This window comes from Erithacus rubecula (genome assembly GCF_903797595.1).
Source record: "Erithacus rubecula genome assembly, chromosome: 13".
Classification (NCBI taxonomy): domain Eukaryota; kingdom Metazoa; phylum Chordata; class Aves; order Passeriformes; family Muscicapidae; genus Erithacus; species Erithacus rubecula.
Window position 1 is genome coordinate 15,203,927 of NC_136665.1, and position 27,213 is coordinate 15,231,139.

The 27,213-nt window shown below is 45.2% G+C and overlaps 1 protein-coding gene across 1 annotated transcript; it reads left to right on the forward strand.

Moving 5' to 3' along the window:
* On the forward strand, positions 1-23,663 carry LOC306807651 (monocarboxylate transporter 2-like). The gene is made up of 5 exons (XM_079317454.1): positions 1-126; positions 617-858; positions 13,508-13,651; positions 19,281-20,129; positions 22,536-23,663. Exons 2-5 carry the CDS (start codon positions 642-644, stop codon positions 22,820-22,822), a joined length of 1,497 nt encoding a protein of 498 aa, XP_079173580.1. The 5' UTR covers positions 1-126; positions 617-641; the 3' UTR covers positions 22,823-23,663.
* The last annotated feature ends 3,550 nt before the right edge of the window (positions 23,664-27,213 follow it).

Genomic DNA, 27,213 nt, shown 5'->3' on the forward strand with positions numbered 1-27,213 from the left:
CTGCAGCCGCGGTTTCAGGGTTGTCCCGTTACACGTGGCGTTCCTGCCCCGTGCGCTCCCGGCACAGCTGGCAGCAGCTGGAGCGCTCCGGGGGCAGCCGGACACACGGGACTCACCTGAACCAAGGTGTGTGGGGACAGTGCTGGGCTGCAGTGCTGGGCAGCGTCCCCGACCGGGTTCTAGGGGGCAGAGTCTCGGGACTGGGGTCTGGAGGAGCAGAATCTCAGGACTGGGGGTCCAGGGGAGCAGAATCTCAGGATTAGGGGTCCAAGGGAGCAGAATCTCAAGACTAGGGGTCTAGGGGAGCAGAATCTCGGGATTGGGGATTTGGGGAGCAGCATCCCAGGACTGGGGGTCCAAGGGAGCAGAATCTCAGGACTGAGGGTCTGGAGGAGCAGAATCTCAAGACGGGGGGTCTAGGGGAGCAGAATCTCGGGACTGGGGATTTGGGGAGCAGTATCCCGGGACTGGAGGTCCAAGGGAGCAGAATCTCAAGACCAGGGGTCTAGGGGAGCAGAATCTCAGGATTGGGGATCTGGAGGAGCAGCATCCCAGGACTGAGGGTCCGAAGGAGCAGCAGCCCGGGGCTGACCCCACCATCCCGTTTGTGTTCCAGGCTCCCCGGCCCGCTGCCCCCGGCCATGCCGGCCCCCGCGCAGGCAGGGCGAGCCCCCGGCCCGCCCGACGGCGGCTGGGGATGGGTGGTGGTTTTCGGAGCCTTCGTCTCCATCGGCTTTGCCTACGCCTTCCCCAAAGGCTTGGCCATCTTCTTCAAAGAAATCCAGGATTTCTTTGGCACGTCCTATAGCGAGATCGCGTGGATCTCCTCCATCATGCTGGCCACGACCTACGGGGCAGGTGAGTGACCCTGCACCGGCACTGGGGCACGGCGGTGTGAGAGCAGCAATAAAAGGTGTGAGAGCAGGAATAAATGGTGTAAGAGCAGGAATAAGCCAGAAATCGCCACTCTGGAAAGCAGAGGGAGAGCAACCATCTATACAGGCACTATCTACAGCTTTAATTTCTGATCATGTTTCCAAACGTTTGTTTAGGCAGACAAGTCATATGTGGAGCCTGAGGGGCTCCTACCCAGAAATCAGAAGATTACCTATGAAAACTTTCTTTGGGCATCAGGGAAAAAGCCCTGAGAATAGGCTGGTGGAAATAACTAGATCTGGGTTTCAGCCAGAGCTGAGTGTGGAGTAGAATAATAAACGAAGTAGCTGCTTGTTTATTGTGCTGATAATCTCAGCAATAAAATTACCAGTTGCTCTTATCAGTTGTAAAGCAGTACATGTAGCTTTGATCTTTTTTATGATTTCAATATAACTTTCATGACTGAATGAAATACATGGGCTGCCCTTGATTAAATCTTCAGTTGGAGGTGGACAGGAAACACCCTGCAATTGCAGGAAGCTTCATTAATATTTATCCTGTCTATTAAAAAAATTCTGAAATGAATCTTTGTTTTTACAAAGCGTTGTTTTTTTTTTCCCCTTAATAACTGTAATGGTTTTTGAAGAGCATTTTAATGAAAATACAGTTGCTTTGTACAAGTTTGTAAGGTTTGATTCAGAGCTATTGTAATCCACTCTGTTGTAACCCAGACTGGGTCCTACAGAGATGAGCTGATTTCCTATACAAGAACCCACAAATGGAGGACTTGGAGGGGAGACCCCAAGGAGTGATTTAGAAAGAGAAATCCCTTGCTTGTGCCAGTGCTGTTGTCCCTTTTCTGTCCCATTACACTGCAATCAAAGTATTTACCTGTGGGCTGGGGGTTCCCTCAGTACCTCTGTGAGTTGTTGGCAGCTCTGCAGATTAACCCTGCACTGGCAGCACCTCAGGTTGCTCACAGGGCTTTAGATGGGGAGCTTGAGCCTCTTGGGGTTCAGCTCATGGCCAACAAGCAGGTGAAATGCTGGTGCAGGTGCTTTTCACCTCTGCCTCCTCCCAGATGCTCATTTTCCAACCCACCTTCTTCTCTATCTCTCCAAGTGTTCCAAGTCAGTGCTGTGTGCTCTGTACCTGGGATGTTGTAGTGGACTTTCACCCTGGTTAACTGAGCATCTCCTGCCTTTTTGCAAGGGCTTTAACATTACCCTCCCTAATGCTATTGCACAGTAATGTGGGGGATGATACAACTGAATTGCAGGTGACTGTACAATTGTGAAATGTTCAATCCCTTGCCTTGCAGCTGCTCAGAGTTATGTCCAATCCTCCCCTGCCCTGCTCTGGGGTGAGGCTGGTGTTGTTGGATGCTCCCTGTGCCCTGGCTGAGCTGCTGGTGGCTCAGGGGCTGCAGGCAGGGCGTGGGGGAGCTGATGGAGCACAGAGTCAATGAAACACGGGTGCCCAAGAGTGTTTTTAACAGGGCTGCTTTGATTGACTGGGCATTTAACAACAGAGCAGGTGTAGCTTATAAATGACTCCAGTGGTCTGGAAACTCTCATTAAAGGACAGCTCCTCTGAGCTGCCCCAGCTTTGCTCTGCAGCAGTGCTTGTTAGAACTGTGAGGACACAGGGCTTGATTTACTCTGATGAAAAACTAGACAACAGTTTAACACTGGATTTTTGCTAATCTTCCCAAAAATGGAAATTCTAAAAACACCAAGGTTTCAACATGCTCCTGAGTAACTAACAGAGCTGCCAAACCAGATGATTATTGCCATAGCATCCCTTCCCTTCCTTTCCCAAATGAGGCAGAACAGTCACAGGCTGTGTGGAGGTGCAGGTGGGGACAGTGGGGGGACACTGAGCATCTCCCACATGAAACATCAGGCACATGTCCCTGGGGGGGCTGGAGGGGCCAGTGTGCATTTACTGAGGTCAGGTGTGGGCCATGGAAGGAAATTCCCATGAGGACTGACCCATCCCAGCTCCCTCCATCCCCAGGAGATGCCCAGTGCCCTGGCAGGACACACAGGGGATGATGCTTTCACAGCTTTTGATGACACAGTGCTTGGCTTCCTTGGTGTTCTCATTGGTCTGAGGACTCATTTTTGGAGACTGTGCTACTTACACTGTAACAGAGCTTGTGTTTGCATTTCATAAATAATGCAAATGAAGCTTATTTTCTGAAAATGCATGAACTAACCCAAATCTCCACTGGAGAAGCTGTGTTGATTTTGACAGCATGGATGCAAATTTACAGAGACCACCTGAGGCTTTGCTTGTAGCACCAAAGGAGTTCCAGTTTTTCAGACTAAAACTGAAAATCAGCAGCCAGGACTATTTCTGCCCTTCACTTTCTGCTGAATTCCCCCAGGAAGCTGTTTTATACCAGCCAAGGCTCTGGCAATATATATTACAGAAGTTAATGTGTCTTATCCCCCAGTTTCTTAATCTGAACTAGGTTGCAGAAAACAATTCTGTCACTATAATACAAGTAGTAAAACAGATTACTGTGCAGTAAAGTGGATAGCCTAGACTTTATGATGGGGTACTTGTAGTTCTTGCCAGAGCTCCTGTTCAGCAATTCCACATTTCCAATTGCAGAAGGCAGACTGGGATATTTGAGAGTGAGGAGCATGAAGGAACATTGCTTTTCTCTGACCAAAATCCCATAGGCTGAAGCCCTATCAATCTGATAAAGAAGGATTTGTTTTACAATGTTTCTACTTTTCTTTTTTTTTTTTTTTTCCTTGTCATGGGTGAAGAGCTCATTCCTTACCCCAAATGAGTATGGAAGAAAAAGGAAAAAGGATCTGATCAATGATCTTAGAGGTCTTTTCCAACCTTAATAATTCTCTGATTCTATAAGGGACCAAGGGCCATAGCACCATCCTTCCCTACAGGTGTTTTCAGCTGCACCTCAGCACTCAGGTAACAGGCTCTGTCTGAGGAGGACACAGCAAATGTCCCAAAATGTGGAGCACCACAGGGCACCCATCATGCTGCCAGAGGCCCTGGGCAGGGCTTCTCTTTGCAAACTGCCTTCTGGGGCACTGTGTGCTGTGCCAGCACAAGACCAAGATTCCCAAGGTTTTGCCTCCCAACAGGTGAGTTTTGTTTAGGAAACAATTTCATTGCAAAGCTAAAAGCCTTTGGCATTTGCATCTCCTGATCTGGGCTGTGTTTTGGTGCCAGGTTCACTGAACTGAGCTGCCTTTTCCCCACTTTTAAGGCTGACACATTTCAAGCTGGGTCACAGATGTGTCCCTGGGGATAGCCAGGGAAAGCAGGAGGCAGCAGAGCTCTCAGGAAAGGAAAGATAAGCAGCATTAATTTGCTAGTAAATTAGTTGCCCTATTCAGCATCAGGGGAAACAGCCAAACATTCTAAAAATAAGAAGTAGTGATGCCACTAATTTAATAGCAGTAATGTTCTTGTAGCTCTTGTGATCTCCTGTAAGGCTGTAAGAGAGGTAAGGATTGTGGGAAGAAGTAATATCTTTTATTATTGCCAACTGTTAGAGCCTGAACAACGAGCCAGCCTCCTGGCACAAGTGCCAGAATAGAGAGAATAATTTAATACTAGGACAGGATCTGCATTTTCTTTTTAATTTTTTTTTTTTTTAATGGTGACTATATGGCCAAATGCTTCCTTCATCTTTATAATGGATTAACAGGAATCATCCAAGGGGAGCTCAGAGAGCAGATCCTCCTGCAGAGTCATTTCAGCTGCTCAGCTGGCATAGCTGGGGCTACACCAGGGGACATGGGAGCTTCTTTTTAGCAATTTAGAATAATTTCACTGCTTTATGATTGCCATGTGTGTTTGTTTTCAGCTTGTAGGTGTAAATATGTGCTGCTTCTGTTGCCCTTTAGTACCTAAAAAGCTCAGGCTCATGGCATCAGCACCAAGAATTGTTTTTATTCAGAATGTGCTGCAGTGGAGTCTTGTCTCAGTCTTGCTATGCCCTGCTGTAGAACTCCCCCCAGAATCTCCAGGGTGCTGCTGTAACACATCCAAATTTCCATTAAAATTGAGGAATCACTGTCTATTTTACAAAGGCAGCCTCACAGAGCCACATTTTGCAAACATAAGAAAAATAAGTGTTTCTGGAGAAAAAGCCTCCACCTGAAACCAGTCAGTCCAACCAACAATTAATCTTGTTATTTATTGTTTTGTAATTTGGAAAATTACCTGAAGATTTAATTCTGGAAACGCTCCACAACTAAATCTTTTCTCCAAAAAAACTTTCTCCCAGAGCTTGTAAGTGCTTAATAGAGCATCTGCTAAAGCAGCAAGGAAGAGAAGCTGGAAGTCCACCATTGACCTTGAACATTTAATCCAAAATTTTATAGCTGTATTTTATTACACTGCTAGCATGATAAATTGCAGTGACAGGTTTAGAAAGCACCTTACAACATGCAGTGGCATAAAGCTATATTAATAATGAGTTTGATTCTGCAGTTTTTAACTTAATCAAAGCTGCCAGTGTTCTCTCCTGCTCTGCTCCAAACTCTCCAAAACCTTCCCTGCCTCCAGACCCCACCCAGGGCTCTCCACCCATCTGAACTGCCTTCAGACAGATGTGAAGCACCACAACACTGCAAGGGGAAACTGAGGCACGGGAGGGAGGTGGGATTTTCACCTTGTCAGCTCTCTGCTGCTGTGCTTACTGCACTGGTTTAACAAACTTTCATTCTCAAGTGGAGCTTGTAGTAGGATTTCTCTAGGCATGTGCTTTTCCACCTGGGTATTTTGTGGAGGCTGAAACAAAAGAAGGGAGGTTATGCTGTTTATTCCCAGTGCTGTGGGTATCCAGCATCCTGCTGTCCTGGCCCAAGCCCTGCCAGGTGCTCCCTGGAGCTGCTTGGTGCTGCACTTCACCTTTTCCCTTTCCCTCCCCACCTCCTGGAGTGCCACTCAATCAGCCTGCCCATGCTGTGGAAATGGAGCAGGGGGCAATCCCCAGGGTAGCAGCCCCATTAGAATCCTAGATTTTGATAAGAAAGCTGGATGAGGAATGGCTTGATTTCTGTAATGAATGGTGCTGCAGATTCATATACTTCTCCTGACTCTCAGAGAGCACTCCAGCTCTGCAAGGTCACCACGTATGGGCTTATATTTTTTATTTTTTTAAATAGCTCTGTTCTGCTTAAGAACAATAATAGCACTATAGGTTCAAGTGAAATATTTCTGTGTTCGTGGACTTGGTCACAAAGCTTTATCATTTTGCCCTTCATTGGAGCTAACAAGGTCAGCAGTAATAGAGATGTGATAGACTTAATAAAAACCAAGATTAATAAGAACTAGGGGGAAGGAAGTGAAGAGTTTTGGCTGGGGGGTTGTTAATGGTGCTAAGCCAAGGAGTAAGTTATAATCCACTCCCCCAAGTGGAATTCAAACATGTGAAAGCTTCTTCCCCCAGATGCCAGCCTGTCCCAGAGCACTGCAGCTCCTCTGCCCCTGGATGGACACTCCAGTGCTCCCTTGGCCAAGCCATGCAGGGCTTCCCAGGGGGGCAGAGCCCTTTGGAGATCACAAGCAGCCAGGGGCCAAATTGCTCCTGGAGCAGCGTGTTAAGAGTGGGAACAGAGGGCTGGTGACTCCAGGAATGGATGTTCCAGCCACACAGGGAGCTCCTGCTCTGCAGCTGGGCTCCCAGTGATGGAAGGGATCAAAGGCAGTGGTGCTGCCAAGGCAAAGGGACAGCTAAAGAAATCACAGGGAGCAGCTCCAACTCTGTGATGATGTGACCTTGTGAAGGTGAGAGCTGTGATCTGCTGCATGGTGAGATCCAAACCTGCAGCTGGGGAAACCACTGAGCACTGTCCCTTTGCAGGAGAGGTTATTTAATTGCCTAAATATGAAGTGACTCAAAGGACCTTGTCCCCAGCCCAAATTTGGAAGCTGCTGGCCTGTGGCTCCTCTGTGAGCTGCAGGGACAGCATCTAAGATGGGTAATCTGGGAATTGAAATGCCAGAGCACTGATCAGATAAGACTGCTGGATAAGGAAGAGAACACTTTGTCTTTCTGAAGGTTGGGCCTTGTCTGCTTTGTTTTTCTTCTTCTTTCTCTTTTTTTTTCTTTTTTTTTTTCCTTTTTTTTTTTTTTTTTTTAACATCAGGTTGCTGCTGTGGTAAATTTAAGTATTTCTGATGTGAGGTCAGGGTCCCCAAGGGCATGCCTGTGGGTGCAGGGGATCACTACCCTCACTACTCTCCCAGGTGAATGCAGTGCCAGTCCTGCCCAGGAGCAGCACAGGACTGACCAGTTTGATGACTGAATAATGCATGTCCAGACAATTTCTGCCATGCTTGGCTCGTGCATCATCTCACAGGGACTGTGCTGAAGCTGCAGCCATCAGCCCCTTGAATGAACTGACTGTTCTCCTCACCTGTGAGGAAGCACATGAAGCCTCTCTGGGGCCATGCTAGCTGCTAGAGCTGCTGTGGCAAGTGCTGGATTTCATCCTCCTGATTTAAAATCAATTATTTGCAATGTAAAGTAACACTAATAGAAGGCATCAGGGTGATTTAGGTGTGCACAGGTCTTTGGAACTGCTCTGGCAGAGGACTATTTGAGGCTGTGGTTGTCACCTGGGGCGGGTGCTCAGTGCCACGAGTCCTGTGTGTGGCCCCCCTGTTTCCAGCAGCACTGCCTGAGGAAGGGCTGCTGCTCTGTGGGCTCCTCAGCCATGCAGGTGCAACCCAAACCATCTGAACCAAGCAGCTGAGACTAATAATTATGAGGATTCATTATTAGCAGGTATCACCAGTTATTCTCCAGTGGTCTGGGGCAAGAGCTCTTTACTAAGGGGGAGCTGCAGCTCTCCCCACCCTGGTAACACAAACCCCTAAAAGCATGAGCTAGCCAGGTCTTTTCTGGCATGACAAAGAGTGAAAGGCTGCAGGCTTTAACCCCTTCATGCCTTCCCCCACGTCAGAGCTGTGTTTCTCTGGTGTTCCCTTGCAGGCTGTGCACTGTTACCAGGGGCTGGTGGCTGATTCCCCCATCCCAGGGGCTGCTGGGCTCTGGCAGCACATTAATAACGTGGGGGCACTTGCTCTGTTACCATGGGCTGGTACCCTGGTGGATAAATTACAAAGCCAAAGGCAGTGTTGTTATTCCATGAAGGGACTAAGATTATTACTGAGGAAATTGCAGGCCTGCTCCTGCTGTTGTTTTACTACTGGTGTAATAATAGACTTTGTTCCATTAGTATAAACGATTTCCCCCCCTTTCCCTCTCTGCTGAGCACGTTGCACTCCTTCTTATGTCCCCAGTGACTCCCCCCAGTCAATGCAATCATGGCATGCTGAGCTCCTATTTGTATTTTTACAATAGTTAGGAAAATATTTACTATCTGGGCAGTTCTTTTGGTGCTGACCAATGTCCCTGTGCAGGAACAGCCCTTTAGAGCCCCTCACCACTGTGGGAAAGCAAGAAAAGCTGAGCTGCATGTTGCAGCCCCAGCCATGGGGGCTCTGGTGGTCCCAAATCTTCCCTGTGATCTGTGTATTGTTGAGTATTTTAAAGTGTTGTTGTTTTGTCACCTGTGTGCTGTGGTCATCAAATTGTCTGAACAGCAGACCTAGAATATTTGCACTGGCTCTGTGCCACTTTACACTGTCAGAAGGTCAGTGTTGTGAAACCTGGAAAAAAACCCACATTGCTGGAAGCCTCTGGGTTACAGATTTTCAGGGCCTCAGCTCTTTGCTGCTGAAAGCCCTACACAGAAATACTGCAGCAGAAATTCATCCAGGGCAAGTTTCACCAGAAAGGAAGAATACTGTTACTATTAGTACCAGGTTTAGTTAAAAGAAAAAAGAAAAAAGACAAACCTTTCAAATAAGGGATATATACACACACAGGGTCAGAGGTATGGGAGAGAAGAATGTTTTAGTCCCTATTAGAAATACATCAGTGTTTCACACCGGTGCTGGAAGTTTTGCAGCTCATAAAAAATTCATAAGGCTTGCTGAGGAAAACAGGAAGGCAATTCAGGTGTCTATTTTTTGAGCACTGTCATACTTGCAAGAGTTTAAGCCAGTCTGGATTGATATTTCTTGTTATATGCCAGCTCTGCATTATGAGCCTCTCTGGATCATAGTTCAGTGACTCAAAAAAAAAAAAAAAAAGAATGACAAGGTGGCCTGGCTTTGTGGAGAAGAGAGGAGAGTCCAGGGTATTTTGCTTTTTCTTTATGGTTTTACAGTCTCCTCTTCAGGGTCCTTTTCACTTCTGCAAACACAAAACTCAAGGTGAAAAGTAATTGGACAAGCTAACAAATGAGTTCAGGCTTACTGCAATCCCCACTGGCGAGTCTCTGTGTTTCTCTTGCCACCAGGAGCAGCCTCTTTGACATGGCCTTTCATGTACCAACTAACAAAGAATGGAAATCTGCCATAGGGATGAGAAAAGAGAGGCTTTAAGCAGGACAGGCACTAAACCAGCCTGATTTATATGGGCTGAGGATAGTGCTCCACATTTCATCCCTCTTCCAGGGGCTCCATCATCCCAGCTGCATCTTTTGGGGATATTTGGTGCAAAGTGTTGCTCTCCAGGCTGCAGTTTTACTGCAGGCAGGAGTGGAAGCCTCATGGTGTGCACCCTGCTCTGCAGGGGCTTGGGGTGTAAAGGGATGCAGCTGTGAGAGGCATTGCTTGCTCCTACCATGGGCTGCTGGAGATGATGGAGAGCATGGAGAGCATGTCCCTGTGAGCCAGGGCAGCTGCAGAGACACAGGCACAGCTCTGGGTGAAGCCACAGCAGTATGAGGCTCAGTGTCCCCACTGTGTCCTCTGCTGTCCCCCTGTGACAAAAAATGGCCATGGCTGGAAGTTCACTGGAAGGAGGAAATCACTGGGCCATGGAAGGGGCTGCCATGTGGCTGGGTGGGAATTCCATCCCTTCCTGCACCAAAACACCACCCTAATATCAGCATGCTTGCCATTGGAATGTGCTGGGGTGCAAGGGGTTAATTAAACGATGCCTCTAATTTCCTCATTAGGCATTGCAGTGCTGTGTTGGTGGTGGGGCTGTGGGGACAGCCCTGCCTGCTGCTCCTGAGCAGCCTCAGTCACTGGGGGCATTCCCAGCAGCTGGGGTGGCTTTTGCTGCTCCCTCTGACTTTTCAGGGACTTGCACAGCATTTGTGTGGCTGCTGCTGCAAGGTCAAGCCAGGTAAATGGCATTTTCTGAGAGCTTTGCCAGCTGTTCCTCTTGCCCTGTTCTCACCTGATGCTGTAAATTAAAGAAGCAAAATTCACCCTGACTCCTCAGCTTCTCCCACTTCAGGCCTCAGGAGGGAACAATGACTTCATTTGGATGCCAGCACAGGGAGCCTGTGGTTCCTGCACGTTTGACCAGGCAGGTATTAGCAGCTAAAGGGGCCTTGGGATCCAAGCTGCACACACTCTTACCCTAAATGGTTTCTCTGTGGTATTGTACAATATCTTTATTCTTTCCATGCCAGCTGAGTAACTGGTAAATGGCAGGTCCTGCTTTTCAATTCCACCGTGCTGCCAGGGCCTGTCACACTTTTAATTTGTGCAATAGCTGCAAGCAGAGCAGTAATTGTGTTTCACATTTCCCACAACTGCAGTGCTGGCTTTGTGTTCCCTCTTCTTCAGTCCTCTGCCCCGACTTGAGCTATTTAATGTTTTCTGAAGCTACCCCACAATGCTGCAGTTAATTTATCTAATGTTTGAGGTTTAACCAACTTGCCCCTCAAGAAATGCACTGCAGGAGGCCCTGAGGATGCACTCAGATCTGGGTGTGATGCTGATGGCTGAGACCAGGGCAGGCTGAGGGGTCTGTGTGTGCTCTGTCACCTGCCCAGGCTGGCAGGGTTGGGGGCTGAAGTGTGCACAGCTGCCACATGTGACAGACTGTGTGTGCCACCTCCCACCCAGAGACGGGACACTTTTGGAAAGGCTGCTCTGCTAAAGCCTCTGGATGTTTCTGTAGGTCCAAATGACTTAAGTAGAAGTAATTTTGGGGATGTGATTTTGCATTTGCTTCAATGCATTTGAAAGGTTTGCTCAGGACTGTAAAAACCCTTCAGCCTTTGAACAACATCTCAAGGAAGTTTGATTTCCGAGGCTCTGAGTTGGATTTTTTTTTTGGTGTCCCGTGTAAGTCTAGCTTTTCCTGCTAGGTCTAGCTCTTCCTGCAGGTTGAATTCTCATACTGTGGGCTCTCTGTGGCTGAGAAGGTTTGGTCCATATGTTCTGCTCCTGTTTTCTCCTCTGACTGGTGCAGTCAGTGCCTGAGAGGTCTCTGATCCCCAGATATCACACATGACAGGAATGGGGAAAGTTTCAGTCTCATGGCTTAATAAGTGCTTGCTGTGAAGCTGGGATGTGGCTGAGGACACAGCACACTGCACACATGGAGTGTCCCCAGGGACACAGAAAGGCTGCTCTCATTTGTAAAGCCAATAGTTTGGATACAAACATTTATTTTCCTCTTTTTCAGCCTCTGCCTTGGGCTGTCCCCACAGCTGGGCAGAATCTCACCCTCAGCCCCTTCCAGCTCAGTATCTGCTGTCATGGTCCAAGCCCATCCTTCCTGATGGATGAAGCCAATACATTAATCCTAATTTCCCTTCTCCTGAGCTGGACATATGTGAGCAGTTCTGCTTTTCCTGTCATGGCAGGGGCTTCTCTCCATGGTCCATGTCCCAGGCCAGAGCAGGAGAGGAGCTTTAGCAGGAATATTGTGGGCTGTAAATGCTTTGCTCCATGGTGCAACATCCTATAGGGTGAAAACCCTCTGCCATGGGTGAAGATAATTGAAACCACATTTTCTTAGTTGAGTAATTAGATTGATTCTGCAGAAATGCGGACATGTGGAAAATTGAAAAATGGAAGAGTTGCATGGCCCTAGGCTGCAGATGAATGTGTTGGTGCCTTTCTGAGGAACAGTGGCTCGATCTATTGAATTACAGGACGTGCTGAGACCAGCTCAGCACAATGCCAGTTCAGACCCTGACCAGGGAAATCTCAGACAGAAGGGGGGGTCTCTCTCTCTCACTGTGCTGATCTGAAATATGTGTCTTTTCCTCAGAACTTCTCATTGAATTCTGTAGTGCTCTGTGCAAAAGGATGCACGTGTGTGAATCCAGTTACAGGATTAGCAGGAAAATCTCCCCATGTAATTATATACACAGAAATTTTAATTGAATGGTGCATTTGATAGGACTAGATCACAGATAACACAGTTACAGGGATGTTGTTGAGACTGTGTTTGTGTGCATTTAATTTATGAATGTTTTGACCTCAGACATCAAGTGGAAAGTATTTCTCTGGGTTTCATTCCCCACATTAAACCAGCCATACCTACTGTTTTCTATCCTTGCACATTATAACAGCTGAGAACTTGTTTGGCTGCTGTCAGCCATGCTGAGGGAGCGTTGAGGGTTCTGGGTTTCATTCCTGTGATCAGGAGTGCTGTGGTTTGCAGGGTCTGGAGAGATCTCTGCAGCTATTTCCTGCTGAGATTATTTAAGCAAAGGTAAATATTCTACCATGGCTCTGTGGTGAGGTGGTCCCACAGCCAAACTCTTCAGAGATGCCTGTGAGTTTAAAATACCTGTTTGCAGTATTGTATATGTGGGTGGGGTGGGAAGTGGCAGCAATGAAGGCAGACAGGCACACTGGGCTCTGAAACACCATTACTGCAGGATGAATAGCACCACAAATAGCCAGGCAAGTTCAGATATTAAATCTGCCAGTATTCCTCTCCCTCATTTCCAGTATCACTTTTGAAGCATTTTGATTCAGGATTTTTGAGTAATACAGAATATTTCCCTTACATCTCATGGCTTGCTCTTTCCTGTGCAGTTTGTCTTCTCTAGTTCTGACTTCTCAGTCTGTTCTAACTTCAGAGCTGGCTTTTCTTTGGACATGAGATTGGTCCTGAGTTATCATCATTATCCCTCCAATATATATCATAATGTGATTCTGATTTTTCCTGGTCTCCCTTCCTCAGATTTCAATGTTTTGTTTCAGTGTGCACAGATTTTATCAAGCCATTTCCCTCTTTCATAATTTTGCACTGCCCTGAACCTCCTCTTTGCATAAATGCAAGTCCAAACTGGTTCTTTCAAACACTGGCTAATCAATCATCCCAAATCTTCTACCTACATGGACTGCTATTAAGATTTAATTAACAACTGTTCTGCTGAAGCTTCGGTCCTGATCAGCAGTATTGGAATTGCATTAAATAGAGGCATTAAAAATGCAACAGCATTTGTGATATCAGCTTTGCAATATGAGCCCCTGCTTTGTGTGTATAGTTTAACATCATAAATCAAGAAGCTCCTGTGCTGGGATCCTGTGTTCACATAATTTGTTGTTGCTCTTTGCCTTCTCTGGTGACACTGGAAGTCCTGGGGTCAGAGCTGTCACTCACTGCCACCTGTGGCACTGGACATGCTGCCATCTCCATGTGGATCATCTCTGCTTTTCCATTTTCTTGCTGAACTCACCCCAGGAGCTGTCAGCAGCACTCAGGGCCATCGATGTTGCAGAGCTTCCCCTGCTTTGTGTCAGACATGTCCTTCTGTCAGGAGGTGTCACCTCAAGGTCCTTTTCCCTCTCTGCCCAGGTCCCATCAGCAGCATTTTAGTGAACCGCTATGGCAGCCGCCCCGTGGTCATGTTTGGGGGCCTCCTGTGTGGTGTGGGGATGATCTCAGCTGCCTTCTGCACCAGCATCCTGCAGCTCTACATCTGCGTGGGCTTCATCACAGGTGAGAACACAGCAGCTCCTTCCCCTCCTCCTGTGGGGCTCCCTGCTGGTGGCTTGGGGCTTCCAGCCCTGGCAGTGTGAGCACCAACACTCACACAGTGGGAGCCTGGGGGGGTGAAAAGCTTGTGGGATAAAAATCTGGTGGGACAAAGAGCCTCCTTATCAATGCTCCAGATGAACTTCAGCAAAGAGCACATTCCCTGCTCAGTGCTGCTCCTGGCTGGGATCCAGGTGTGGGGTCCAGGTGTGGATCCAGGTGTGGGATCCAGGTGTGGGGTCCAGGTGTGGGGTCCAGGTGTGGATCCAGGTGTGGGGTCCAGGTGTGGATCCAGGTGTGGGGTCAGGTGTGGGGATCCAGGTGTGGATCCAGGTGTGGATCCAGGTGTGGGATCCAGGTGTGGGGATCCAGGTGTGGATCCAGGTGTGGGGTCCAGGTGTGGGATCCAGGTGTGGGGTTCAGGTGTGGGGTCCAGGTGTGGATCCAGGTGTGGGATCCAGGTGGGGATCCAGGTGTGGGGTCCAGGTGTGGGGTCAGGTGTGGGGTCCAGGCAGGGCTGTGCTCTCTGAGCTGAGTGCTCTGGGCCAGCCTGCTGGGGATGGTACCAGCAGTGGCCTATGAAGCAAGCCCAGGGTGGCTGTGCTCTGCCCTGGGCAAGGCAAGTCATCCTGGGTACCAGTGTGACTATAAAGAAAGCACCCTTGCTCCTATGTTACTGTGTGTTATCTTCCCTCTGTGAGACTCCTGAGATGAGGTTTCAGGGTTTTGCTTCAGTTTATTTCTCCTTTGCCAGCCTGTGAGGTGAGGAGGTCCTTTATCTGAAAATAAGAACTGCTGGGCTTGACTGAAAATAGACAACAAATTCTCTATACTTGAAAAAACCTCCTATATTTCCTTCTTGAAGTTCCAATTTGAATTGCCTGTATTGGAATATGAAATTCAATATTTAAAACTCAAGCAGAGTAAGGCATAGGCTCAGTCCAGCATCTTTAAAGGCTGCAGGTGCCAGGTTATTGCTTTTAAAGGTAGATGGATTAGAGCTCTCCACCTGTGTGAGTATGGATGCTTAATTGTAAGTATTTTTGTTTTATTATTTTGGATAAGGTACAACCAAAGTTTATTCCAGTGCAGCTAGGACATCTGCTTGAAAACATGACACAATGAGTTCAAAATTGGCTTTTGAGGTTGCCAGGTGTATGGTTTAATGAATGTTCCCAATCTCTCTGTAGGTGCATTAAGTGTTGCTGCTTTCTGAATGTGAAAATGTGAGCTTAACATTTAAAATCAATAAAACCAGCCACTAGCAAAGTAAATAAAAAGACAGAAAGTTTGCTACCCTGTTCTGCTATATCAATATTCTTTTATTAAATCTCTACAGTGGTGAATAAATCCCTGTGTAGGATTCCCTCTCTTAAACCTTACTCTTCCTAAGGACTGTCATTGTAATTATTGGATGTGTTTAATTATTGGATGAATAAATCTTGCAGATTCCTTGAAAGAGACTCCAGGAACAAAGTGATAGGAAATAAAAATAACCAATGTCTCCCAATATTTCTTAATGCATGAGCTTGCATCATTTCCTGCTAAACAAATGTCCTCTAGGAAGGCAAAGGGGGACGTGACAGGACAAGGGGGAATGACTTTGAACTGACAGAGGGCAGTTTGGATTAGATGCTAGGAAGGAATTCTTTACTGTGAGGGGATGAAATCCTGACACAGGTTGCAGAGAGAGAAGCTGTGGCTGCCCCATCCCTGGCAGTGCCCAAGGCCAGGCTGGACAGGGTTGGGACAACCTGGGACAGTGGAAGGTGTCCCTGCCCATGGCAAGGGAGTTGGAATGGGATGAGTTTTAAGGTCCCTTCCAGCCTAAACCATTCTGTGATTCTAAGTTGTGATTCTAGTTGCTAAGTAATGCTGGATTAGCGTATGAAAACCATAAATCCTCTGCTAAAAATCTTCCATGCATTTTGGTGAGCAGAAGGACTCAGAGGAGAGGCAGGGCTGTAGGAAGGCACCAGCTCCTGTGTTCTAAAGCACCTGGCTAAAAAGGTGACAGGAGGGGATTCTGTGCATAACCCCAATGGACCTAGGATGGATGAAGACCTTGTTCTTGCTTGGTCCCTGGATGTGTCTGCAGGTCTGGTCCCTCACCCAGCACAGAGAGCTGATGGTGTGGGCAGTGCCCAGTGCACACAGTGACCCTCGTGCCAGCCCCAGGGTCCAGGGCTGAAACACCCACACCTCTTGCTCTGCAGTGCTGTGCTGTTTCCTCTGAGCACAGCTCATCTTTTGTGTGCATCTCCTCCTCTGCTTGCTGAGCAGGGCAGCTGTGTGGGTGAGGTGCTGGCTGATCAGCCATCATCTCCAGACACGGGGTGTGTGCTGGGGAAGGAATATTAATTTGACAGAGAAGGGAAGATGGTTGTAAGCCTGCTAACATGCTTGATGCCTCTAATTAAGCCTGAAGTATCTTTGTTGGTCAGGCTAACATGGGGCATTCAAGGGCAATTACAAGGCTGCCTGCCCATCACACTGCTGCACGAGGAGAGAGGCTTTTGTAAAGGGGATTTGCAGAAACTGTAAAGCAACCTGTAAACATCACACTCTAGCCTCCTTCCTAACAGCCTGGAAAGAAAGCAGACTGATGTAAGAGCCTCATGTAAATCACAGGGATGGAGGTAAAAACAAGGTCTTGGTTTGAGGAGGTCTCTGCTACAGTCCTGTGCCTTTGGCATATTAATAGAAATCTCTCCAGAGGAGCAGAGCAGGCAGTGTCTGTTTGCAGTGCAGGGATTAAACACAGCAATCTCAGTTCTGACTCCATTATTCCTGTTTCCATCTGCATGCAGGGCAGGAACCAGCTCTGCTGGGGGAGGCAGTCTGTCCTTGTGCCACTCTGGGCTGCACGAGGCATTTGCATGCCCTGGAAACCCCACAGCCTCTTCCCATTTGTTCTCCTACAGTGCTTAGAAAAAGAAATGGGGTTTGCAAGCTGTCCACCTGGACAGATGCCAGCCTGGATGCATTAAATAGGTGCTTCAGCATGCAACCTCTTCTGAAGTCTGAGGTGGAAGCAGCAGATTTCAAAGCTAATTGCAAGGTAGTAATGACTGGTTGGAGTTTAGTTCAATCTGCACCAATTAGACTGCCATGAAATAAAATGGGATCTTGAGTGGGACATGTGGACTAATGAGGGACAGTCTTTGCCATGGCTGTAAATGTTGAGCACTGAAATACCTGATCAGATTGTTCCTTGCTAATAAAGTAAGAACAGGATCAATAACTACACAGCTGAGTCCTGTAGCACCACTCATTTCCTTCTAATATGAGTGAGATGTATTTAATACAGGAAAGGACACTCCCTCTGGCACAGGTTTGCTTCTGTTCTTGCAACACCACTGACAGACCTCTCTGTCACATCCCTGGGGAGAAAATGTGGTTATTGGCTAACAATTCCAGCTATGGAAAAGCTGCTGTAGTTTCTGAAAACTGCAATAAAATGGATGTAAATATTTCCTACTAAAGTCAGCCAAAAGCTTAAAGTAAATTGAAATTCCAGTTATTCAATTTGAAACTCTCCAAATTTAATTAATGGGAAGAGCATGAGGTAATATTAAATTAGATTTGTCCGACTGGCAAATTAATGTTCACGTAATAAAAAAAAATTGAAATGATTATTGTTTAAGTGGGTAGCTGGCATTGAGTCTGATTTTCCTCCTTTGGAAGACATGTGGTGTGTCCCTACCAAAAATGACTCTGTGGAAATGATGGTTCAATTTCTGCCCTTACTGACCTGCCTGGGAAATGGGGAGTTATTGCAAGCTCTCACCTGCTGTGCTGCATCTTCACAGGTGGAAAAATACACATTTCTATATTTCAGCACTGTCCAAGGGTGTTCTCTAAGCAGAGCTATGGTTTTCCTCTGTGGTTCCCAGGTCACCCTGAATTTGGCCTATATGCATTACAATCAGGCTGCACTTCCCAAAGATGTGCTCTGACTAATATACAGACTATCTAAAAAAGTTCATTCTCTGCTGAGAATGTTTTTTATCCAGAATTATTTTCAATTTGCCATTTCAATTTATTTTTAATGTTGTAAACTTCAAAGTAATTAAAAAAAAGAACTTTAGACTTGGCAAAAATCATAATTTTGTAAACCCATTTAAACTGAAGCTATCCAGCATTGGCTGGATTCTGCTGCATCAGTTGGATTCTACTCTATCAGTGACTAATGATAGTGTTCCTTAATTAATTTTGAGGACCTTGACCTTTGTAAATTCTCTTCTGTAAAGCAATATGCCTAATTATGTACTGCACAGTTAAACAAACTAATTATATCGACTAATGAACAAGAAAAAAAAATCTGCATGACCCTATTTTCAGGATTCATGTTCTCTGATATAATCACTTCAAGTATTACATTTCTGCTTTGTTCTAATGTGGCTCACTCTTTCCTGGATGATGGAGTGGAAAATATGTGGCATGATTTTTAAATGCCATTTTGAGGGAGTTTGGAAAAATTAACTTTTTATGAAAATACCACATGTCAAAGAAATGCTTGAAAATATTATTGATGTTTAATTATTGATTATTGATGTTGGGCATCAGGAAGAACTGTTGGACATCAGGGAGGATTTTTTAATTGAAAAGGTGATTAAGCATTGGAATGGGCTGCCCAGGGAGGTGGTGGATTCACCATCCTTGGAAGTGTTCAAGAAGAAGCTGGATGTGGCACTCAGTGCTCTAGTCAAGTTCATAAGATGATGATTGATGAAAAGTTGGGCTCCATGGTCTTGGGGGTCTTTTCCAGCCTTACTGATTGTGTGATCCTATGGTTCTGTATGGCAGTGCTCTCAAACAGAACCACAGGAAACTGAGGCCATCACAGCATTTGGTATCTCTGCCTGCAGATTCCACCTGTGCAGGAGAAGCTGGCCAACTGAATTAGCAATGCAGGTTTATAATGGCATTTATATATCTAAATGCAATAAAAATAAATTCTAATTAAAAGAAACACTCTAGAGTCCTGTGTAACCAGCATCCTCAGAAACTGTTTTGCTGTGTGCTTGCAGACCTCTTAATCTTTTGCATCAGACCTGAATTGCTCACAGCACCACACCAGTCGTGGCTGAGGAGGGTGATGTTATTTTCTCTGCAGGTCTGGCTGCCTGGCAGCAGAGTTGGGTGCCCATGGAAGGGGAAGCCAGCCCTTGATAAATGCACTTTGGTGTTGGCACTGTCCAAGCCAAAACAACTTTCCTCAAACTGGGAGTTGCCATTTTTTAAAAATAGATCCATTCTCCCCCAGCAAAGCTGCTGCATCTGGACAGAACCCACCAGCATGCCAGGAGGGAATAGTTTTGGTTCACTCTGAAGCAAAGTCTTGGTGCTGGTTTTGCCACCCAAGAAATCTGCAGTGCAGAAGGGAGGGGGGTTATCTGACTGAAAGAGTGTTTCTGGGGTCTGGTTACCCAAATGTGGCAGCCAGAACTCAGAGACACCCTGAGCAATGTTTGCATCTAGATTATTGTGTTTAAGGGCCACCAGTGAACCAATTGACTGTGAATTGCCTTAAACAATGAGCTGAGGAGAAATGGGTTTCAAATCTTCCTTTATCTGAACTGCTTTCCAGGATTTGGCCTTGCTCTCAACCTTCAGCCATCAGTGATAATCATAGGCAAATACTTCTTGAAGAGAAGACCCATTGCCAATGGCCTTGCTATGGCAGGGAGCCCCGTGATGCTTTGCACCCTGGCACCTCTCAACCAATTCCTTTTTGACAATTTTGGCTGGAGAGGCAGCTTTTTAATCCTTGGGGCAATTCTATTAAACTGCTGTGTGGCAGGAGCTCTCTTCAGACCCATCGGGCCAGGCACAGCACTGGTCAAAACCCAGGTGAATGAGGAAGGGAAGGATGCTCTGAAAGGAAAGACCACTGAAGATGGCCCCATGGAGAAAAAAACAGAAGAGGAAGAAGGAAAGGACTGCTTTGAAAAAGTCAACCAGTACCTTGATTTTTCCCTCTTTAAACACAGAGGGTTCTTGATTTACCTGATCGGAAACGTGCTCATGTTCCTGGGGTTCTTCGCCCCCATCGTTTTCCTGGCTCCCTATGCAAAGCACACTGGCATTGATGAATACTCAGCTGCTTTCCTGCTCTCCATCCTTGCCATTGTGGACATGGTAGCTCGCCCTGCCACGGGCATGGTGGCCAACAGCCGGTGGGTGAGGCCGAGGATCCAGTACTTCTTCAGCTTCGCCATCGCCTTCAACGGCGCCTGCCACCTGCTGTGCCCGCTGGCCTCCAGCTACACGGGGCTCCTGGTGTACTCCAGCTTCTTTGGCCTGGCCTTTGGCATGGTGTGTGCCATGCTCTTCGAGACGCTGATGGACCTGGTGGGCGCCGCACGCTTCACCAGCGCCGTCGGCCTCGTCACCATCGCCGAGTGCTGCACCATACTGCTGGGACCACCCATTGGAGGTGAGTGCCTTTTGCTCCTCTGCTGGCACGTGGGCTTGCACTTGTGCAAGCACAGCTGGTGGGGAATTATTCTAAATGTGCTTTCTCTGCCTCACAATCACTGTTTTTCTACTGGTAACTGGATGGGAAAGGATGTTCTTGATGTCACGTTTCCCCTTTCCTTCTTTCTTGGAGAGTCATCTTTTAATCCTGGATCCCTTCAAACACCTGAACTAAACTTGCAGAATGGGCCTTCCTACAACACCAAGAACCTTTAAACAGCTCCTCCTAGAGATTCCTCCTTTTGCAAAAGTCTGGAGTCTACCACAATTTAAATAAAATACAACAATTCTATGAGAGCCTCTTGTTGACTCAACCTTGCTGTTTGTCTCTAAGGCTCTGAGTGCACCACTTAGGAATTTCAGTCATCTCAGTGCAGCTGAAAGATTTAAGGCTGTTCTAAAAATAATTTTAAAAAAGATTTATTTTGGATGGCATGGTTGGAAATATCAAAAGACCATGTAGACAATACTGAGTCTCCAGGAGGACATTCAGTCATCTAAAGATAAGTCAGGGCAGTGTTCTCCTGTGATTTAACAGCTTTAATATTCCCTCTATAGCATGTGCTCCTTTTGCAGTTTGAACCTTGTTCCTGGACTCAAAACTGAGATCTGGCCAATGCTTCATATGACACATCCTCCAGAGCTGTTTAATCCTGCTTATTACTGGGTAGCTCATACAGTGTGACAGAAGCAGCTGTATCCTCTTTGCTGTCTTAGAGATTCATTATTTAATTAATGACAAACAAAAGAAAATACCATTTTAAAATGACCGTTTTCTGAATTATGTAATTTTCTGTGTGGGAGATTAAGTTAATGACTAGAGACTGCTAATGAGGCTAAAACAGTTCTGTGTAATAATCAGTAATATTAGTTTTGTATGGTTTTCCCCACCATTTTAATAAGCAGCAAATTTATTGGTTCTTTGGCATTTTAATAACCTACTGCAGGGTTCTGCTTTAATGAACTAAGTAAATTGTTCCCAATGTGTTTTATGACTTTATCTTATTCTCAAAGGAAAAGAGGCAAGACTATCCTACTGTTGAATTTTCCAATACTCTACTCATTAAAACTCTCATTGAAACCTATTTAGGAGACCTCTAGGTCATCCTGATGAGCAGAAAAGGAAAAATTGTTGCAATTAGCATTTGGTTGATGTTTCACCAGTAGCATGAAAAACACAGTGCATTGAAAATGGTGTACCAAGTCAGCTAGGGATGATTCAGGAAAAACCACTGACCAAAACCAGTCAAAAATTATTATTTTTGTGATCAGGAAATCTATTTGGTGACCATAAACCCCCTTGTTAGTGCAATGCAGTGGGATAATTAATCATCAGCTTTTCAACATTAAGGGTCAATCGGGAAGTAATTAAAGGTCCCTCTTTTTGAGGAGGAGAACATATTCCAAAACATCAGAGAGCTAATGGATGATGGGAAGTCTCAGGGAGGATTGTCTGTACTGTGAAGGCCAGGTTAGGAGTGGGTCTTACTTTAATTAGGATTTGGGATGTTAAGAATGGTCTGTGTTGCCCAGTAAATGGGAATTAATGCTCAGGATCATAATCCCAATAAGATTTGCATTACATTTTGGCATAATGGAGAATGGTGACATTTCAATTAAGCTGTCTCCCTTCAATTACTCTGTAACTCCATGGCAGAGGCATTAACCTTTGAGAGGAACCTGTCACATTTGTCTTGGCATTGAAATTATCTGACATTGACAGCATCATCTTTGCTTTCCCTGGAACTAATGTTTTCCAGTTTCACGCTGTGCCCCTTCCTCTTCAGATCAAGAGTGTAACTGCAGAAAGGGCAGCTGTGACCAAAAGCTGAGTCCCCTCTAATGCTGGTGGGTGACCCGTGGTGGAATAAATCACAGAGTCTTTGCCAAGAGGCTGAGATGAGACTCAGTAGGCAGGTGGCTTCTCATGAAAGTTTTCCCTGCTGCTGCTTTTTGGCTGCCAAGGCAAATGGAAATCCTTGTAGTTGATCATTGGAGTCAGTGAAAGGCTGCCTGCAGGCTCTGGGATCAGAGGAGTAGTTTAGCATGGAAAAAATAGGTGTGCTGGAAAAGTCCAGACTTTGCAGTGTAGGTTCTGTCCCCTTCTGTTGAACTGTGCAAATTGTCAGAGCATTACCTGTACCAATATCAGCTACCCACAGGCTGTATAGTGCAACACATGCCCAGTGTTTGCAGGCTCTGGGTGTTTGTGGAAGAGATCAGAAGTTCAGAGAATGTTTTATCCTAAAGCCACAAGAGTGTTCCTTCATACATAGAATCTGAAAATAAAATACCCTTGCCTTCATCTCTAAATCTCTAAATTTCCTTTTTTTTTTTTTTTTTTTTTTAAATATATATTTTACAGGAATTCTTATTGATACCTTTGGGGACTATAAATATATGTTCATTAAATGTGGAGCTGTGATGGTTCTGGCAGGAACCTTTCTGTTCATCATGAATTATTATAATTATCGTATGCTTGCCAAGGAGGAGAAGGAAAGAAAGACGAAAGAAGAGCATCTTAAATCTGTAAGGACAGAAAATGAAGGCAAAATAAACTGGAACAAAGACTCCACACAGGATGGGCCTGAGCTGGAACCTTTGAGAGAGAACGGAGAAGGAGTAAAGAAGGAAATGAATGGCACAAATTAAGTTTAAACTTGTTCATGTGGGCTGAATGGGAAATGACTTCTGAGCTGCTCAAGTGAGCATCAGCTGTGAAATCACCCTAGGTTTTAAAATTTTACTCTTTTCTCTGCCATGTGCATTCTCTTCTTTGTTGTAGAAGACTAGAACAGAAATGAGCCCTGATTCTCATAAACTGCTGGGACACTGCAATATCCACTTGCATACCAAACATCCTGGAAGATTTTCCATTAGATATTCCCCATTTCCCAGAGCAAAGGGAAAGGTAATGTTTTGCAGGGGGCCAGGACAAGGCTGACATGAGACAGGAGTCCTTCTTCAAGTGCTTTGTCTATGAGGAGCAGAATTTTATTCTTAAGCTTAACCCTTGATCTAAATTCAAACAGTGCAAATTTAACTTTTCCCTAGGAAGTTACAAAGTCCTTATTATCCAATTTCTGAGTGCCTTACCATTTCTAGTGAGCTTTTTCTTTACAACACCCTGGTGAGACAGTAAGTGTTGCCACTATTAATTAATTGCACAAATGAAGAACTGAAGCACAGAGGAGCTTTGGGCATCATTGCATCAGTGAATAAAGTTTAGGTGTGCCAGAGCTGGAATGGAAACCACTGACTTAGTTACCTTAGTTGCCCTGCTGAGCACAGGTATTCCCTTGCTAGAAATTAGGGAATACAAAGGACAGTGGTGCATTAAGCCACAGTGCACTCTGCTCACTGTGTGCCTCACACAGGATTAGTGATTTTGAACCCTGTCTCACAGATGGGACCTTGTGCCATATTTTTTAACCTGCTTCAGTTGCATCCCTCCTGGAGGGAATCCAAGCTCCCCTGGTTTGGGCTGGAGCAGGCAGCTCCTGGTGCTGGCACTGCAGCACCTGCTGGCCTCATTCCACCCTCTCACATTCAGTAAAGTTTGCCCAGGTTGGTGTTGCAGAGGTGGAGCTGAGACCTCTTAGAAGGTGATAATTTTGATCTGGGAATTTTATATGTTATATATATTTTATGTCAAGCAGCTGTTGCTCAAGAGCTATTGATGCTGAGCATAGCATCATGCAGTTGAACCATCAGACATCTGTGGAATTTTATGGATTTGATTAAATAAAAAACAAGGATTTTTCAGGCAGATTATCCAAATCCAAAATTAAAACTAGTCCAAAAGTTAGTTCCCCTTTTTCTTTGTTTCAATGTTATGTGATCAGATTATATTTTTTCACGGTTTTGTCTTCGAAGAACTGTATTTTCTTGTCACTTGTGTACACAATATGAAGAAAGGCTTGTAAAAATACTTTCACAAATACACTGTAATCTTAAAATTAGGTCATTCTTGTCTCCTTGTACAAAATCTTTTCTGTGAATTCTTTTGCTTCTTTGAAGAATAGTGGCCTTTGATTTCAGTTGGACTTAAATTTTAGCCTTATGTCATGATTTGTATTTTCTCTGAAAACAAAACATATATGAATTAATTAGGCCTTCAGTGCTTGTTTTTAATACCCTTTATTTCTGTCAAATATATTTGTGATATTTCATTTAAAAAGGCATTAGTAGAAGACCATGAATATTTTCCAATATGCCTTCTGTCATATACCTAATAAAACTGTTTTTAAAAACTACATTATTTGCATTTTCCTGTGTGTGTAATGCAGTTTCTTGATTCAGCAAGGAGTTTATCCTCAGAGGGTTTCTAGTCCTGGCTCCATGCACATGGTCACACTACTCTTGGTCACAACCTCATGTTCTTGTTGATTCAGATTCCTTTGACATCCTTGGTGGTGTGGGGCAGCCTGAAAGCAGTGCAGAATGACCTGGCAAGGACCTTACAAGATGATTTTCTTACCTTTCCACCAGGCTGTATCAATTAATCCTCAGTGCAACGACCCAGATGCCCAGCTGTCCTTACAGCAGGAGCTGATACTCAGGCTCCTTGTCTCTCAGAAACCCCAAGCAAGCTTTTTAGGTGATAAAACTTTGTTAAAACAGGTAAGACTTTTAATAAAAAGGTGTTCTGTTCAGCTATCTGTGAAAATCCTCTGGAAAAGATACCTTTGTTAAACTACCCCCGAGGGCAAAAAATGTTTCACTGGATAAGTAGATTTTAAAGCTTCAGAATTCTTCTAACATGAAGCAGCTACTTCATTTAACCCACTCACCCTCCTGTCAAAGAAACTTACACTGCCTTTAAGATTATGGCACTATTTCTGTCAGGTAGGAAGCCAGACTATTTTGAGACAATTTTGGTGATTATGGCTGGTTTCCAGTGGTGGGTGGCCTGACTCTTCCCTGTTACCTGCTCCTGCTGCCACCCTACACTCAAACCTCTGATCATGACATCCCACTCATCACTGCAGCAGAGCAATGCCAAACAACTCTGTGCTCATAAGCCCTAGAAATGCTTCCTTGACTCAAATCCTGTGAATTCAACACCTTGCAGACTGAAGCTGTAATCCTTTCTTGGAAAGCTCTCAAACTTTCCTAAGAACATTTTCAGTTATTAAAAATGACTAGTGCAATATGAAATAACAATTGCACAAAAGCTCTTGTGACACAAGAGAAGCTGCCTGTGCATCTAATTTAGTGATTTGAGTGGCAAATTGCACACAATATTCATATTTACTTAGGTTTGGAAAGCACCTGTGTAAGCAAGTCAAGAGGTGTGAGTGTTGTGCCATAAATATGTGTGCTAGGCTCATGAGGGATATTTGGGATATCAGACTTGCAGGGATGATTGCAAACACTTTCTTTGGAGTGCAGTCATGAGACTTTTTTTTTATCATATTTCATTAGCTTGTGACCTTATTAGAAGCAATTGCCATTGTTTCCAGGGCTGCTCAAGCTCCATCAAGAGCCTGATTTGGATGCTGAACCATCATTCCCAACAACCCCAACAGAAGCCAACAGAGTGGTGTTTGATGGGGAGGAGTGTCAAGTACCACAGGTTGGATTTAGATTTATCCCATGCAATTATTTTTTTGTTTACAATTCCCCTTACTTTTATCCTCCCTATATTCAGCGTTCCAAACTCAAAGGCATGGAGGTAGAATTCAAATATTTCACTATTTAGGTGTGGCAAAATTTGTACAACTTCCTCCCTCCCTTTTTTAAAATACTGTTAGAGCAGTGACTCTGCCACCTGATGGAGTGTCATGCTGCTGGAAGGGGACATTTCCTGCCATCACACCCTAGGCCAGGTGCTGCTTTGCCCCACACATAAACATCATTTAAATAGAAAAAATGAGCCATGTCTAGAAAGCACAAAACACACAAGGAGGCTGGAGAAGTCTGGAACCACAAATGAATAGAGACAACTTGGTAGTAACTGTGTTAAAAATTAGTAAGCAAGCAAACAAACCAATAAAGTGTCAACCTATATGTTTGAAATATGGAATCATTTTACATGACACAGGAGATTATTCAGAAGGACAGCTCCCATGGCAGCTGACACCAAATTTATTTGGTTGTGTTCAGAAAATGCCTCGTAGACAATACAGGTGCATTCAGATTACATCTGGAATGAATTTAAAAGATGGCTTTCATGCCCTCTGCAGTGACAGTGACATTGTCTATAAAATAGTATGATTTAGACTTATCAGAACTGTGTGAGGGCGTTTTGATGAGTGACATTCATAACTGTCAGCAGAGCTTCCCACAATGGCAGCCTGGCTCAGAAACACAGGTTTGATTTGCTGTCTGCTCTGACACTCACTAAAATATTGCTGTGCCTTAGTTGGGATTTGGAAAGAGGCTCATTTACATCCTGACACCAAGAATATGAACATCCATAAGTAGATGGGGTGTTCTGTGTCACTCTGGTCGAGACCCTGCTATCATCAGTGACAGCATCAAAAAATTCCATTTTATACACTGTACCAAACAGTACCAAAGGCACCAAACAACAGTGTGCTTCTACATTTTCCTGTACCCATTGTCTTTCAAGAAGGGAAAGATATTAATTCACCAAACATGTCAGCTTCAAGGTCTAATTCTGACACATCAGATTCCTTATGAATCCTGGATCCTGTTTGATGTGCAAAGCAGAGTCTTTCAGATGAATGGGCATGATTGAAATGGAATAGGGACAAGCACTTGCCTCCTGCTGCAGAGCCTGGCATTCCCTTCCTGGACAGATGAGATCCTTAAGTAGTTTTAATCAGTATGTAATCAGTCCTGACCATTAGTTATGCCTGTGATCACAAAGCACAGCTCCAGAGAGAGATCCTTAGAATATCTAGGAGGTTCCATGCATTATTAAGTGAAAAAACCACAGACTCTACCTATCACCCATTAATACTATGTATAAGAAGTGCTTGTTGAGCAAACTTGCCAACTCTAATTATTCTCCCAGCAGACTGTGGAGGTTTTTTCTGGCACTTCTACAAGTCTAATGGAAACCTCCACAGCCC